This window comes from Bombus bifarius, unplaced genomic scaffold (assembly GCF_011952205.1).
Source record: "Bombus bifarius isolate JDL3187 unplaced genomic scaffold, Bbif_JDL3187 scf7180000007991, whole genome shotgun sequence".
Lineage (NCBI taxonomy): Eukaryota > Metazoa > Arthropoda > Insecta > Hymenoptera > Apidae > Bombus > Bombus bifarius.
Genome location: NW_022884372.1, coordinates 72,173 through 89,247, shown reverse-complemented (window position 1 = coordinate 89,247; position 17,075 = coordinate 72,173). Strand labels below are relative to the sequence as shown.

General features: G+C 32.4%; 3 protein-coding genes across 4 annotated transcripts in view; 2 read left to right on the top strand and 1 right to left on the bottom strand.

Moving 5' to 3' along the window:
• The window catches only part of LOC117205505 (glucose dehydrogenase [FAD, quinone]), a 34,734-nt gene extending 27,373 nt beyond the window's left edge, over positions 1-7,361 (top strand). For both annotated transcript variants that reach the window (XM_033443967.1, XM_033443968.1), the window contains exons 6-8: positions 1,113-1,343; positions 5,102-5,429; positions 5,956-7,361. In XM_033443967.1, coding sequence (XP_033299858.1) covers positions 1,113-1,343; positions 5,102-5,429; positions 5,956-6,268 — 872 coding nt within the window. In that variant the 3' untranslated portion in view covers positions 6,269-7,361. The remainder of the gene's footprint in view (positions 1-1,112; positions 1,344-5,101; positions 5,430-5,955) is intronic.
• A 1,558-nt stretch (positions 7,362-8,919) lies between these two features.
• LOC117205507 (zinc metalloproteinase nas-4-like) lies at positions 8,920-12,333 on the bottom strand. Its single transcript, XM_033443970.1, has 4 exons — positions 11,563-12,333; positions 10,721-11,026; positions 10,114-10,247; positions 8,920-9,379 (listed from the first exon to the last, which is right to left on the bottom strand). The coding sequence occupies exons 1-4, from the start codon at positions 11,933-11,935 to the stop codon at positions 9,272-9,274; spliced, it is 921 nt and encodes a 306-aa protein (XP_033299861.1). The 5' UTR covers positions 11,936-12,333; the 3' UTR covers positions 8,920-9,271.
• Positions 12,334-14,624: 2,291 nt separating this feature from the next.
• On the top strand, positions 14,625-16,629 carry LOC117205504 (leucine-rich repeat-containing protein 47-like). Its single transcript, XM_033443966.1, has 4 exons — positions 14,625-15,300; positions 15,372-15,848; positions 15,920-16,247; positions 16,407-16,629. The coding sequence occupies exons 1-4, from the start codon at positions 14,712-14,714 to the stop codon at positions 16,606-16,608; spliced, it is 1,596 nt and encodes a 531-aa protein (XP_033299857.1). The 5' UTR covers positions 14,625-14,711; the 3' UTR covers positions 16,609-16,629.
• The last annotated feature ends 446 nt before the right edge of the window (positions 16,630-17,075 follow it).

Below are 17,075 nucleotides of genomic sequence, written 5' to 3'. Positions count from 1 at the left end.
TGAATAACTAGCCAACTGTCTACATTCCAGAACGCACATTTATAACTCTTGAAATAATTGTTTAATAAATATCACATTGTATTATTTCAACACAAACATTGTGTCTTCCACAGATTATTAATCTTAATCCCAAGATTAAATTCTAACAACAATAATAATTTGTTAGTCACATTGAAATTAATTCTTGTGATTCATAATCATAATCAGGCGTTGATACTCTTACGAGTGATAGAAATTGCGTGTCTTCCAGAGGACAAAGGAAGCAAAGATTACTGCGGAAGAGGTACGCTCGATTAAAGAGTGTGTGATGACTCTTATAGAGTAGCTGTTAGTAATCTTTATACACCAACATTTCTTACAAGGTTATGCAGCTTTAGACTTTTGTTTCGCGCACGTGATTTCTTTTCGATCACTGCCAATTTCTTTGTGTTTGGGAGTATCTAACGCATTAGACTCGACTAATTTAAGAAAAGATCTCTTAAAATCGTATAGATATGCGATTCTTAAAAATGTTACAGATCTAAAAATATTTCTAAAAATGTCTAAAAAATAAAAATCTGACAAATACCAAAATATCTAATATTATTGTTGAAAATGACAACGTGAGTTCGTGCTCGCCATCTAACTAACCCATCGTAACTAGAGGTTGATCCTAGTTACAATCGATAGATTTGATCGATTGTAACTATGTTATCGACAATCGATAGATAGAGGTAAGATTCTGATCTTACTTCTGAGTATAGAAATAACAACAATTATAGACAACAATTTCGCATTGCATTGATCGCATCAATACTTGCGGTTAACTGTTATCTTACAGTATTGTGGTATGTTACTAAAACATATGTCGTAAATCTTTAATATAATAAACAAAGTTAACTTCGCCATTGGAATTTGTTTTCGCCATTAGAATTTGTTTTCGCCATCGGAATTTATTTTCGCTATTAAAGTGGCTTAAAAAATTAGTATGATAAGTGGTGAAGTGCATTTCAGTTTATGGCGAAAATCAAACAATACAAAAGAAGTTTGTCTGGTTTTCTCACAGCCTTGCAAGTCATATAATCGTATATATATGTGATAAAATATTTTAGTCTTGTTATTTTTGTGCATAGGCGCCGTTAATTCGCCACAAATACTTCTAAACAGCGGTGTCGGTCCTCGGGAAGATTTGAACGCTGTCGGTGTCCCTGTTGTTCACGATCTACCTGGCGTCGGAAAAAATCTTCACAATCACGTCGCCTATACGCTGACCTTCACTATCAATGACACTGACACGACTCCCCTCAACTGGGCAACCGCGATGGAGTACCTTCTCTTCAGGGATGGCTTGATGTCCGGTACCGGTAAGTGAAAAAGGAAATTTTACTGTAATTTATTACACACGCAATAAGCACACACACACACACACACACACACACACATACACACATATAATACATTAACTACACATGAGATTCAAGTTCAATCGCACAAATTCCTTGTACTGTATTACCTTAACTTATTCTAGTGCAGGTGGCACTAGATTTTCATTCAAAGTTCGATAAAACAGTGAAAAAATATGGTACAAGCTTGAAAAGGTCATTTTAAGGAGAAGGCTTCAATCTTCAATAGTCTTCAAGAAGCTTAATCTTCAATAGTGATTTCAGTTATCAAAAAATTGTTCAATGTCCTTAGAGATATTTGAATTTGTAAACTTTTCGAAAAGAAGAATCATCTTCGCTTTCCCTGCCATAACATGATGTAAACACATTTTTGGAAACGCTTTAAAATAAGCACGAGTGGTTCGTTGTACGATATTTCTCACGAAGTTACAACAGTTTAAATATGAACAATCTTTCATCGAAAATTTATTAATTGCTTAATCTTGCACGCCAATATATGTTAAATATCTTCTTAAAACATGACGAATTCTTTTCGTCTCCTAAGATGATACTGCGATATGTATAAAAGTTCGAAGATCGTAGCAGAGTTAAATAAGTACGTATTACGGTTGCCGTCAAGTGTCACTACGCGGTGGACGAACTCCGTTCTGAAAAGATTAATGAATGCACCGAACCACTTTGAAAGACCACTCCAATCAAAATCGACAATCTATACATAAAGCTCTACACAGAAGAACAATGAAATGTAACAGAAGCTCATCAAACCATGAGAGTTGCATCCGAGACAATCAAGAGAGTCTGCATACAGTGGGTAGTGAAAGCGCGTTGCACAATGATCCCGTTTCGTGTTTGCCGATCAGACGGCTGACGTAACCGCGTTTCCGATCGGCCTGTTTGCCATCATTTGATCCGAAACCGATCGAAAAAGAAGGAAATGCTCGATTGTATTTTCTCACACAGCCACAGCAACCCTCTTGCCGGGCACCGCTCGAGTTACATGAGCTCGATCCTCATCCAATCGATCCTATCATCGGGGAACGACGTGACCCGCTACGGTATCGGAGCAATTAACGTTCGATTCGTTGCGTCTTCGGCTCATGCTTTCAGTGTTGTTGCCGACTGCGTGTTCCTGGCAGTTTACGGGCTCTCGCATATTTCGTGCGAATCTCAAATGTTTCCGTGCGCTGCAACTCCTTCCTTAGGGGGGGAGGGAGAACTTTAATTACGTCACGGCAATTTCCAGGGTAACGACAGAACGCTCCGGATTTTCGCCGAAACAATTTCCGTCGAGGCGCGTGCCACGTTTCCGTGATCGAGGAACAAACCACAACGACGCTTGACTCGAATTAGAGAAGAGGAAAGCGTGTTCGAGGTTTATGGTATTATACAGGGTGTGATTGAAAGAATTGTAAATAAACGCGATTCCTTACCCAAATATAAATTAAAAGTTAGGGTGATAACTTTATTATTTCGGACTTAACCCTCCAATTTTCACAATTCTCTACGACGTCTTTATAACGTAAGCAGATTGATGGCTTATAGATTCTAATGCATTTTAGCGGCCAATTTGGTATATGTAATTCGATATAGTAATTCATAATACCAACTCTTTTGCGAAAATAATGAATATTGTAAAAAATTTATAATTTCTAACAAAAATACTAAAAAATATATTTTAAGTAATATATGTTTTGAACCAATCTGTTGAAACACGATGTTTTATATTAATATACACATGGTACAGGTTAGACAAATTTTCTATATTCCACTATAATCTGAACTATAAAAATTGGAAGATTTAATAAGGAATATTCAATGTTACAGTCTGAAGACGATTGATTTAAGCGTCTTTAGCGATATTTTAAAGGTTTATTTAGATTTTGTTAGGCATTTATTATCTATAGATAAACGCGGAACTAAACCAATGAAGTGAAGGCATTCATCTTGATTCATTTTAAATATAAATTTAATTATTTAGAGTTAGTAATAAAGAAACGTTCTTCTATTATAGCTTTAAAAATGTAACAAAAATATAAACCTTCCGATCAAATTGTGTCGGTGCGATCCAAGCATCGATGAATGTTAGAAAGTTGATATAACAACGAGGTTGTTGAATATATGTTGTTATTATTAGAAATCATAGGTTAGGTAATCTTGCGTTGCATGTTGTTAGAATGTTTGAATTAATGTTTAATAAGTTCACTTGGATTACACTGTACTTGTGAATTTCGATAATACGGTAAATTCTTGTGTCACATTTATGTACCGGGTAATAAATTATAACAGACCCTCGATTATGTAAGAACGAATTAATCTAGATTATAAATTCAGTACATTTTGATGCAATTTAATATGTTATATGGAATATTCAAGCAGCATTAGTTTCGGACATAATATTATTTAGATATAACACTATGATAATATAACGATTAAAAAGTAGATAAAATCATAATATCGTTAGTAAATTCCGTTGATAAATTGACACGTTCATTATAATTTCATAATATTTCATTTTATAATTTCTCGATGTACTCACAACTATATCATATTCCGGAATATAAATCAAGTCTTTTAACAATTTTATTTTCAATGTGAGATTTCAAATATTATTAATTAAATACTAATTGTGTTGTTTCTATATAATTTCAAATTTATTAAAGTTTAAGCTTTATTAGTAATGTCATCGTACAAAAAGCAAGTAGCATATTTTTACTTTTCTCTGTAGTATTCTATATTTCTTTTGTTTCAAGAACTTTACCACAGCTAACAGTAATTTCTCATGGCAATGTTTTATTTTTTACATATTCCTTTCATAAAACTCGACTGTTCAGAGAAGAGGCTAAATACCTTTTCAAGGTACATATCCGATTTGAAGCGGTCGGACTGGTTTCCACGTAAAATTGCTCGAGGGAGCTCGTTTTTGTTTCGATCTTTTTCCCAATTTCCCATATCAAAGAGAAGGAGCGAATGCAATTATTTTCAGAAAGGAACAATAACGATGCAAAACCTCAAAGCCGCACATAAATTTCTTAGCTATGTATTTACTTACTATCCTGACGAAACGTAATTAATTATATTAAAATAATTTTTCTTTGTTCCTTAAATTAAACGCAAGTCATTGAATAATTTTAATTAATGTCTGAGAACCATTGCCTCATGAATAATTCATATATGTGAAATTAATTAAAGAAAGAAGTCGGACACGTCACTAACTAACTGATGTATTTATTAAAATGTATATCGATTAATCTCTTGAGTGAATTTGCAATGTATAGTTTTTAAAAGAAAGTGAAATTATATTATGAGATCGCAAATGATACTACAGTTTTACCGCTATTGTATACAATATATCTAAAATAAGAGATTATTCAGATACGTCTTTTCTTTAAACTTATCTACAACTTTCGCATCAAGCCTTCCGTATTACAAAATACAATATATTTCTACTTTTTAAGATATATATAAATACATGTTCAAAATATAGTACAATACAGTTGTCTCTGATAGAATAATAAACTTTTTAAATAACTCAATCTCCTAGAATTAAAATATATCTTCTTTCTGAATACTTATACATATCCTAACAAAGATTAATTAAAAATCGACAGCAATTACTGTGCACATCGCCATAATTTTTATTTAAAATCTCATTCATATATTTTTAGAAATTTATACATATATGAGTCGTACCCTTTAACTTCTTTCCCATTAATCAACAGGTATTTCTGAAGTGACTGCTATGATAAACACGAAATACGCGAATCCAAAGGACGACCATCCGGATGTTCAGCTGATCTTCGGTGGTTACTTGGCAGACTGCGCGGAGACAGGCATGGTTGGCGAAACGAAAGGTGCCAATCGCACCATTTACATCATTCCGACTTATCTACACCCAAAAAGTCGTGGTTACCTTCGTCTACGAAACAACGATCCGCTTTCGAAGCCGCTGATTTACCCGAAATATCTGAACCACCCTGACGACGTGGCTGGTCTTGTAGAGGCCATTAAATTCAGTATCAAATTATCTGAAACCGAGGCTCTCAGCAGGTATAACGATACACTATCTATTCAAGTGTAATTTATACTCGGCTATCGATTTTTTCTGGTTGAACGCTTTTAACTTTAACGGAGGTCAATTGCATCGTCGATCAAGTGTCACTGTTTCCTGATGGATCATACGTGGGAAGTAGAACTCGACTACATATTTGTTATCAGGGTTTTTAGAAGTAGATGAAGACCTAAAATTTGGATAGAAGTGCAATAAGTTCAACGCGTTAATTGCCCCGCGAATTTCATATATTTTATTCTGGGAGCCGATATAAATTGAGATGTACTACACCATAATGTTTAATTTCTGTAAAATATTATATCGTATTTGCGCATTTTTTCTGACAATGTTTTCCAAATTATTCGAATTGTTAACTTTTTAAACCATGAAATTGATCTTATTTCAGTCACTTTAATATTATCTTACTTTACTACTTTCGCTACATTGTTTTCTTTATTGTTTTCTATTACTACCTTGTCGTTCATTATCAAAGTCAACATCGTCAAATTTCCGTTTATTTGACAGATACGGATTGCAGATGGATCGTACACCAGTGAAGAATTGCGAGCACTTGAAATTCGGTTGCGACGCATACTGGGAATGCGCTGTAAAGCACGACACCGCACCAGAGAATCATCAAGCAGGTTCCTGCAAAATGGGCCCACCGGATGATCCTCTCGCAGTGGTAGACAATCAATTGAGAGTGAGGGGAGTGAGGGGAGTCAGAGTGGCGGATACCAGTATCATGCCAAGAGTCGTTTCCGGTAACACGAATGCGCCTGCTATTATGATTGGTGAACGCGCTGCGGATTTCGTCAAGAGGACCTGGGTCGGCTGAACGAAGTCTTCTCACAAAACGGAACTCCCTTTGAAATCGAAACGACAGGACTTCGTTCACTGAAAGAAATTTATAGTTGATCATCCCTTTGAAACCTGAACGGAAGTTTAATTTTGACAAATAACGAGGATCAATTCGTTCTTAAATTATAATTTCCGTATGGCTCATGAAGCAATCATACGATACCTCCTTCATTCAATTATTGCTGCTATTTAAAATATTTTCAATTGGAAATGTTTCTAAAAATTAAGAACTGATTTTTACTTTCTAGGAATATTATGTGGAAAAATTATGTGCAGGTTTTTAATAACATTTAGTTTTTTAAAATCATCGATATTGTTTCATTAAAAAATGAGTTAGGCAGTTTCATGGAAAGTTTGATGGTTGAAAGTACGGTGAATTTGATTACAAATTTCTTTCAGTATTTCGACAAGGAAAGCTAAGGTAGCGCTGTGCGCATTTAAACATGCATAATTACCATGGAATATGGCGACGTTGAGGAATTTAAAGAGATGTCAGAATTTCTTCAAATACAATCGTAGATAAATTTCATATCATAGATAAATTTGAGAAATCTTAGTCATGTGTAATTTTAGGAAATTATTCCAGTAATGGCGGCAGCTACCTCGGCTTTAAACCGTTTTTATGTAAGAAAAGGCAACGAACTACTGTAAATAGGGTTCAGCAATAGTGTTAAATACAAATGTTCTAATTAAATGTAATTTACGTTATTCAGTACCTATTATGCACATTTAACAATTTAGTATTTTCGCGATATCTTCTTTCAGATTATGAAAATTTGTTTCTTTAATCGCAAACAGAAATAGTAATTTTGGAAACGATAGAAGTTAAAAAATATATGACAACATAACAATATCATTTATAAAAAAGGAAATATAGTATAATAATACAATACTCAATTATAAGTAATAACGCAATGTTTCCTTATAAATATCCTTAAATGTAGAAGAGGTAGAACATTTCGGTTACGATGAAATATGTTAGTCTGTAAGCGAGGAGAACAGAAAAAGTTTCTGTTTTAACAACAACTTATTAATAAATTTAAAAAATGATGCAAATCTTCTTTACACAATTTAGATAAAAAATTAGCTATAAATTGTATTAACTAATGATCATCGTAAATATACTTGTAACCTATTAACAATAAATAACAAATTATTAAGCTATTTTCAAAAAATTAGTGTTGCAATAAAGAGGTAAGTCAATTTTTCAATTTCCTTTCTGTATCCCTCTTTTCTTAGCCGTGAAAGATTAATACTTAAATTATATCAGTATCTAATTGTTATATTGTTATTTGAATAAAATTTACGTTGATTTCTAATAAAACTCAAAAATATTCCAAATAATATCATTCGATTGATAAGAGAAAAATAGCAGGATTGTTGGAAATGGAAATCAAGTACTCACTTTGGATATTATAGAAGGTTTGCCGTTCTTCGAAAATGCATAGGATGAATAATGCATTATTTTTCCATAATGGTAGCCAGCGCTAAAGTCATCCATAGTCTGTCTCGAAGCTTTCTTAAAGTTATTCTCATAACCTAGTAATATCATACTTAAATCAGTTCAAAATAATGAAAACGAAACTTTAAAACGTAATTAAGAACTTAGTATATGATATTTGATAACTTATATAATTATTTCACTTCATCATTGCGGTATTTATCGTAGCTTCAGTATTAAGATCTAAACAAATATTACTTGAAAGGAACAATACACATAAACGTCACATTGAATTCATAATACACGACGTCATAAATTCTTATGGAACTCGCATCCTTGACAAGCCTCAAATAATTTCTTAAACAAATCTGATTTACCGCCTGTAGAATCTACAAGTATCGTTTCAAGACCGTGCAAAAGCAAGACAAAGAGCACTTTACAGACAACGTAAATACAGTGAAAATATTAGAAAACTGGAGGATTTAGAAATGGTAGACACCACAGGATTTCCGAAAACTAAGCGATCCTTAGAAATATTAAAAGCTCCAGGAACTCCAATAACTTCAGCAACTTTTAAAAATACGATGCCACAGAAATCTTGGATTAATCAGAGATCTTTGAGATCTTAGGAATCCTAAAGATCGTGAAAACAGCAAGAATTCTGAAAATCTTATAAATATACATATAAAGGCCGTCATAAGTTTTAAAATTTATGTATTAAGACTATTAAGAAGGATCGTGAATTATGTACTTGCTATTTATGTATACCATTTTTCTAAAAGTAATCTTTTTTTTAAGTATTAACTTAAAAAATAATAATTTTAACGTATTGTGTATCACGTTCTTCTTGTATAGATGTATTACTCTTTCATATCACACGACTCTTATTGACGAAGATTTCATAGAACAAGAATAATACAGTAGCAATGAATTACTTAAATTATTAAGAAAATTCATACAATGTTGGCGTCACTGTTGCCGTCTGCAAACAGCGATGCCTACTTTTGCTGGCATTCGTTTCATTTATACGTCTTTCGGATATTCTCTCTCACTGAATTTATCTCCGTGACCCAGTTCGCGTTTAGTTTCACCCTAGAATATTTTGTCAATGCGAGAAGGCCAGCAGGACAACTGTAAAATGTAGACACGTTGGCTACATACGTGAATTCTTAAAATATGCGTTTATTTATCATATGTTCAATTACAGTGTTATAAATCAAACACAAGCAACATTCGCTTAAATACTGTTGCTTATAAATACAAATATTTACTTATACACATACACACGCATACACACACATATAGATAAAAAAGACTGTTCCGAATGCAAGTTCCGCTTCGTCGTCGATATCGATTTACCATTTCCACTTCAAAGTGCCATTCGTTTTTATAAATCTTGATCGAACCAAAGTTGGACGTCGTTTAAAAGTAACGCAATGTAATTTAATTGTAAAAGACTAGATTCACGATTCTCTTTGCTACGTTCCAATGAAAGTCCGTAAGAAACCTTCAAGTTCTGGTCGATCACGTTTCCGGCAATCAATAGCTGCTTCGTCTGCGTTTGTTGCACTTGTACATTTTTCGGATCTTTTGTATGTCCCTCTTGCTGAATCCTTCTCTTTGACCCAGTTGGACCTTTGTCGCGCCCTGGAATATTTCGCCGATAAAACTTAGAAGGCCGCCGGGTTCCTACGGTCATCCATAGGACATGCAAACGTGGGTGTACCATGAATTTCATGACATTATTATTTTTTCGCAATTACGCCGGAAGCATAAAGCAACATGTTTATAGTTTGCTTTTAAGGTAACTTCTGTCTTGTTTAAATAAGAAAAGCAAAAAGATTGTATGAGGTCGCTACAAATGTCCGATAATGCCAGACATGTTAACAAAATATTCGTGGACGTTACAAAAACATGTACTGAGAATGTAGGCATTATGAGAGTAAAAATAGCAATAAATTTTGCTAACTTATCGGAAAGAATTTGAAATTATAATATAACGTAACAGAAAAGTATATGTATATAAAATAACAATACTTATTTATGAAATTATAATAATCCGTGGATTTCATACAAATACTAAGACCAGCTGGTTTGATTAATAAAACAGAATTATCTCTAATTGCTGTCATATATCTATGTCTGTTTTTTCCAAGGTCCACAAACTCATAAATGCCAAACAGATTTACGAGATCTTTAAGATGAGATATTATCTTTGTTAAAAAACGATGTAATTAACGACGTAATATGATATTAAAATTAATCAAACTGCTGGTAATCGATCATTCATATTTACGAGATCTCGAAAAATCACAGAATCACTTAGAATTATAAATAGAAAGTTATGGACCTTGATGACTTCAGCTTATTACATTACTCACTTTTGGTACTATGGTGGGACGTCCATTCCGGGAAAACGCGTTTGCAGAGTAATGCATTACGCTACCATAATCGTATCCGACCCCGAACGCGTCGGTGGTTTCCTTCGAGGCTTTCTCAAAATTCCCAGCATGGCCTAAATAGATAATGATACATTGCTTATTATTTACATACATGCTTTATCAATTTTTGCACTCGCAAACTGAGTTCAGAGAGAAGAACTTGTAACCAATGTTTAAGATATACTATTTGAACGTCAGACGAGTATTGTGATGCTAGTTAATAATATTAGTTAAATATAATTAATACATTCGTGTTTAGGAATTTCGAATTAGGACAAAAGTGCATGAAATAATAAAAACTGTGTTAAAAATTCATAAAAGAAGAAATATATAAAATATATTAATTTTGGAATAAAATTATTGGATATCAAGAATTTCAAAACTTTGATATCGTACAAATTAAAAACTTGTCATTATTCTAACAGCTGCTTATATGATAAAATGTTATGTTATAAAAACAGTAATAGGAAGCCAGCAGCAAATTATCTGTTCAAATATAAATTACCTATTCGAAATACAACAGCAAAAACAACAACAGGTCACTTACTGTTTAAAATGTTATTCCATTGAATCGTGACGTACTCATCCCGTTCATATCTGCTTTGCTCGTGCAGAAATCCAATGGCGTGCATCAGTTCGTGTATCACTGTTCCTTTCTTCACCATACAGCCTGGTACTTGAAGATTCACGTCTTGTCGACCACCGATTCTTCCCACGCTGCTCCAACAACCGCTATTACCAGCCGTGATCCTGATGTAATCGTTCTCCTCCCCAGTATAGGGTTTGAACTTAATGCACGTGAACTTATGGTAATCGTTCATAGCTTCGTAAATCAAGTTTCTCTGCGCCGAATCTGTAATTAAATTCAATCAAATTCACTAAAAGATTTTCTCTTATGCTGTCACGTTTCTCGCCGATTTATTAAACATTTCTTTATGAAATGCTGTAATAAAATAAAAACACTATAAGCTGCAGCAACGATGAATACAGTATATTACTATGAAATATTATAAGAACTAAGAAAATTGATAAAAAAAAACTCGTATTTCATAATAACATATTGAAAATCTAATAATTCTAGATTTTCTAAATTTCTGTTTCAGTAAATACACTATACTTCAGATATCATTTTACAATTATTCAATCAAATAAGTTCTTCTCTTAATTATTTTATGTGTAAATAACATTATCGAATTTTATTTATAATATTATTCTTTCCCCTACTGAAGCATCGTCTTTTTCTCTTAATTTAATAAAGCAAAATTTATCTCGCTATGTATTAATAAAAAAAACCAAAAATGATGTTTTAAGACACAACCAACCATAGACTATCGTGTCATCTTGTACCATTATAAAAAATCAAGATAGCATACACGCAATACTACTTACTGAAATAAGGACTAAGCATATAGGGTACTACACCACCAGGCCATCGCGCAGCTTCCGCTCTCAAGCCATTCTTCTCGAGTTGTGGCGGAAACAAAATATCACCTTCCGCGTAGTTGCCCAATTCTTCCGGGTTACGATCCCAGCCCTCGTGCCAATTCGCTACCATTGCTCCAGTTTCATTGTCCGGATTGCGATACAGCATCTCGCCAAAATGTTGTAAATGAGCAATCACTCCATCAGGACTATCCACTGCATTATCCAGCACGTCTCGACGCCGAAACGGCCAAGCTGATGCAGAAGTCAATAAAATGAATGTGAAAGAACAAACGATGGAGCAACGTTTCATGGTGAATTTCTTCGAAGAAAAGAACATGTGGAAGGATCTTCGCTGCTGTTCGAATCGATTCCACTGACGAAAATCGGCCGGTTCTTTCCGACTTTATACGCACCTAAAGAAACCCCACCCGTGGATCTACCCGATGTTTCCGCCCGATACGGAAGCGATCGGGGACGGTTGGTGATAACCGTGGACTTTGGGTAATAGGAAGTCAAGATTTGCTGGCGCGGTTCCTCGAAGGCTTCCACTACGCGATAGGCACGTACGCCACTTCGGTGTATGGGATGATGATCCGTGGAGGAGTAGCACGACGAGCGAATGTCACCAATAAAATAGTAAATAATATTTCTTGACTCATAAACGACGATTTTTTGTACAGATCATGGCAATGTTATAAAGATGGCATTGGGTGGTGGAATTAGTTAAGTTGTTTACAAAGATTGGAGTTTGCGGTATGAGTGACTAATTGTAAGCTTAAAACTGACTTGGATAAATGTTATTTAAAATAAATATAACTTGACATAATGACTCGTTTTAACTACTTTATTATTTTTGCTTTAGAAATAATATAGAGAAAGTAACTTTATTTTGTGTTAAAATCAAATACATCATTTTCATATGATTTTACTATTTTTCTTTTTTAAACGAAATTTCTGTATAATCTTAGGTAAATAGGGTGTCTTGTACATTATTTGGGAAATATTTTACATTTTATAAAATATAAAAATAGTAAAGATGCAGTTTACTAAATTAACTGGTTCATCCCCAAACTAAAAATTTCTATAACTATGAAGATAAACATTAATAGAAATAAATCAATTTCAGTTAGACGAGTTTTAATAATTGCAAATGTAAATATGACATAGTTTATTTCTACCAAAGATAAAATGACGACGTAAAAAGATAGGAGATCTCTAAATAAAAAAATTATATAACAGAGATATGAAATAAAAATAAAAGATTTTATTCTTCCTCTTTAAACTCTTTATTTCTAAAAATAAGCTGTACGTCGACCAATTGACTTCTTTTTTTAGATAACACGAGCGATTCAATTCACTTCGTATATAAAAGATCGGAAATGTTTATTTGCAAATGCGGAAGAAAAGACACGTCTGAATTCTGGTTGGCATTGTCACTTCAAGTAGCAAAGTATTATTAACACGCCGTTCTAAGCGGTCTTTCACACCAGTCGAAATTAACATCCTCCTTCGCACTTTATTCAGATGCAAATGTCAGTGGACAGATCTTTTCTATCATCGTTACTCGATATTTCCTATGGACCTTGCCAGTTCCTTCGCGACGATGGCTATAAACCCCGAAGGCCAATAATAATGTCTTTCTTCATATATAACCAGTGGTTATGGTTTATGATACTCTTTTTCTTTTTGCCAGGAACTTCAGCTCGAAGACACCATCGTACATAGATGATAGTCGTATATAATATCTGTCACTTACCTCTTTTCCATCGAATTCACTATAGCTATTAAAGGCATCTTAAATGTGTCAATGAATCATAAGAGCGATCGAACATTTATCTCTTTCCAAAACGGTCCCCTCTCATGAATATTACATGATTATTATTTCGTAAAACAGTGTTTTCGTACACTTCGTGTCACGTACAAAATTTTGCCGCGTTTTGGTAAAAATTTCAATAATTAAATTTTCCAGTTCTACGATAAGGTATTATTCGTCTAAGATAAGGAAAACCGTATCAAGGTGAGAAACGTTAAAAACCGGTTCAATATGTACTAACAAGTAATTGTTTGAATCGCGTCAAAAGATAAATTTTTACACGATACCCTCTTCCCTATTGTACTGACAAGATAGTTGCAAACCTAAACTCCCATGCGATAATTTGCATTTATTAGAAGCTTCATTTACATGTGGGTCGACACTTCCGAAATTAAAAAAATGTTTACTGAAGAAAAATATAAACATAAAATTTCTACAATTGGATAAAGAGAATTTTTAAGAAGTTGATAATTTATGTATAAATTTGTTAACGTATTAAAACATATATAATGTAATTAAAACGTGTGTGTGTATATACTTATATGTACATGATGAAAATTAATTTTTTGAAAATTTATTACTACCCAAGGATATATAACATATAAATACATCTCTTCTGAAATATGTATAAAAGTTAACACTAACAAAGTTAACACTTGGGTTAGAGTGTTATAAAGCAATAAAATTATATCTATCATTTAATAACTATATAATAATTCTTCTTCCTCTAGTTGCAAACAATACACATAAACAATATTTTAAAGACCAAAAAGAGCAACAATTTTTCATTACTAAATAAATGATTGATTAATAATTTTATACGTCAAACATGCTATTTTAATCAAAATATTCCTATATAATTCTGTACGTGGGTTTAAGTTTCTGTATCACACGAGTTGAAATTGTTGCCTAACTTTAACATCAATAATTTTTCATTAAATGTAGGAAATATACTTCGTCTTTGAAAACAATCATCATTTTACAATATATTTTTACAAGTTTATACTTAAACTTCATATTATGATATAAAAATGACATTAGACTAAAATTTGTTCCAAAAATTTGTTATTTAGCTTAAAACGTATCCGTTAAACCTGAAGTCGTTCGTCATGTTCTTCTTTGTGATCGCAATTTTTAAATCGCACGCGTATGTATCTATAAATACCAAAATACTTATGTACTTACATAGATGTCGTTCTAATCGTATAACGCACGTTTTCAAACTGAACAACCGGGCAAGTAACCTTGAAACGACGTAAATAACATTGCTCCTTTACTAGTAGTTTAATATTTATAAACAATGACACTCAATAATTCGTGGCATGTGATCAAAACTGCCGCTGCAGAGAATAAACACGAATTAGTGTTATCAGGTTCGGCAATTTCTGAATTGATTCAAAAAAGAGGGTTTGATAATTCTTTGTTTAACCTACAGCACTTAAATTATTTGAATATCACGCTGACATGTTTACAAGAAGTGCCAGAGGAAATAGGAAAGTTACAAAACCTGACAACTCTAGTATTGCATTCGAACGAGATATCAAAGATACCTGATACAATCGAGAAATTAGGAAAATTAAAAGTTCTCGATTGCTCTAGGAATAAATTGACGTCTTTGCCGGATGAAATCGGTAAACTTCCGCAATTAACAACTATGAACTTCAGTTCCAATCTTCTGAGATCCTTACCTACGCAAATTGGAAATATTAAGTTAACTATCTTGAACCTTTCGAACAATCAGTTTGAAGCCTTTCCTGATGTATGCTATCCAGAATTGATTCATCTCACTGAAATCTATGTTAATGGAAATCAAATAAAAGAAATTCCTGTAACTATAAATCAACTTGCTTCCTTAAAAATAATAAATGTTGCGGACAATCTGATATCAGGTAATTTTTCCTTGAGTAAAACAAAAATCTTGTCTATAAAATTGATTTAATTATTAATTTTATGGTTACAGTCATTCCGGGGGAAGTAGCTGACTGTAATAAGTTAAAGGAACTGTATTTAAAAGGAAATACATTGACGGACAAAAGATTATCAAAGTTAGTTGACCAGTGCCATAATAAGCAAATAATAGAATATGTCAAGTTACATTGCCCTAGACAAGATGGTTCTGTTGCTTTAAATGCCAAATCAAAGAAAGGGAAGAAAGTACAAAAATTATCAGAAACTGAAAATAATGCTAACATAATGGAAATTTTAACACATAAATTGAAAGTATTAAAAGTAACAAATGATACACCATTAATTAAGATTACAAAATATGTGAAAAATATTAGACCCTATATCGCAGCTTGTATTGTTAGAAATATAAGCTTCACAGAGGATACTTTCAAGAAATTTATCCAACTTCAAACTAAATTACATGATGGTATATGTGAAAGAAGAAACGCAGCTACTATTGCTACACATGATTTAAAATTAATTACCCCTGGTAAATATAACAGAAACAAACAATTTACATATATGGAAATACATTTTATTAATATCATGCTTAATATTTAGGAGATTTAATGTACACAGCAAAACCACCAAATGAATTAGAAATCAAGCCACTAATGCGTAATAAGGTTTACACTGGTTCTGCATTGTTTCAACAGTTACAAACTGAAGCTGATAATTTAAGAAAAGAAAAGAAACGCAATGTATATTCTGGCATTCACAAGTATCTTTATCTATTAGAAGGTAAACCTATGTTTCCCTGTTTATTAGATGCTTCAGAACAGGTCATATCGTTCCCACCAATAACAAATAGCGATATTACAAAAATGTCAGTAAATACTCAAGAGATGTTAATAGAAGTAACCAGTGCTTTATCATATCAGATCTGCAGGTAACATTATAATTTATTAATAACATACAATCAATATTTACTTAGTACAAATCTTATATCTTAATTAGCTTTATTAAAATTAATAATAAACAATAATTAACGATGTTGGATGATTCGAATTATGTTATAACATAATCGTATATTTTTTTTTTGTATTAGAAATGTATTAGATCAGTTTTTAAAGGAACTAATCACCCTTGGCTTGGGATGTCTCTCAGAACAAGAAAATGCTTCAAACTATAATAAATTATTCGTAGTACAAGTAAAAGTGGTAGATATGGAAGGTAATATGAAACTGCTATATCCTTCAAGAGCAGATCTCAATTTTGCAGAAAATTTCATAACTGTATTGCGTGAATAATAAATACTGTAAGCAATTTAATCGTTCCTTAAGTTTGATCTAATCTGCATTTTATTTTTTGCCTATTTATTCTTTTAATTATTATTTTCTAAAGATACAAGCTGTTAATGAAAGCTATTTTCATATCTCAACATCATAAATTTTTATTTCTTACTGTGTGAAAATTTTAAATTAGTAACTAATGTATGCAATGAATATAATATTTGCATATTCTATACATAATCTTCTAGCTATGTACCAATATATGTATAATTATCTATTAATCATAATATTTTTGTACTGAAATTTGGAACTATGTAATAATAGTGATAATAATAAATAATAAGTATTTAAAACACTAAGTTTTAAAAATCAAGAACTGAAAAATAAATATTTAAAAAATATACCACTTATATTTTAACATTTTATTCCTTCAAAATACATAACAAAATAAAAATTGAGTACATTAAACTACACAACATGTCATG

Coding starts and splice junctions, on each gene's coding strand:
- LOC117205504 (XM_033443966.1), top strand. CDS start 14,712: ATGACACTCAATAATTCGTGGCATGTGATCAAAACTGCCGCTGCAGAG. Junction 15,849..15,919: donor TTTAAAATTAATTACCCCTG/GTAAATATAACA, acceptor CTTAATATTTAG/GAGATTTAATGTACACAGCA. Junction 16,248..16,406: donor TTATCATATCAGATCTGCAG/GTAACATTATAA, acceptor TTTTTGTATTAG/AAATGTATTAGATCAGTTTT.
- LOC117205507 (XM_033443970.1), bottom strand. CDS start 11,935: ATGTTCTTTTCTTCGAAGAAATTCACCATGAAACGTTGCTCCATCGTT. Junction 11,027..11,562: donor TATGCTTAGTCCTTATTTCA/GTAAGTAGTATT, acceptor ATTTAATTACAG/ATTCGGCGCAGAGAAACTTG. Junction 10,248..10,720: donor ATGGAATAACATTTTAAACA/GTAAGTGACCTG, acceptor TTATCTATTTAG/GCCATGCTGGGAATTTTGAG.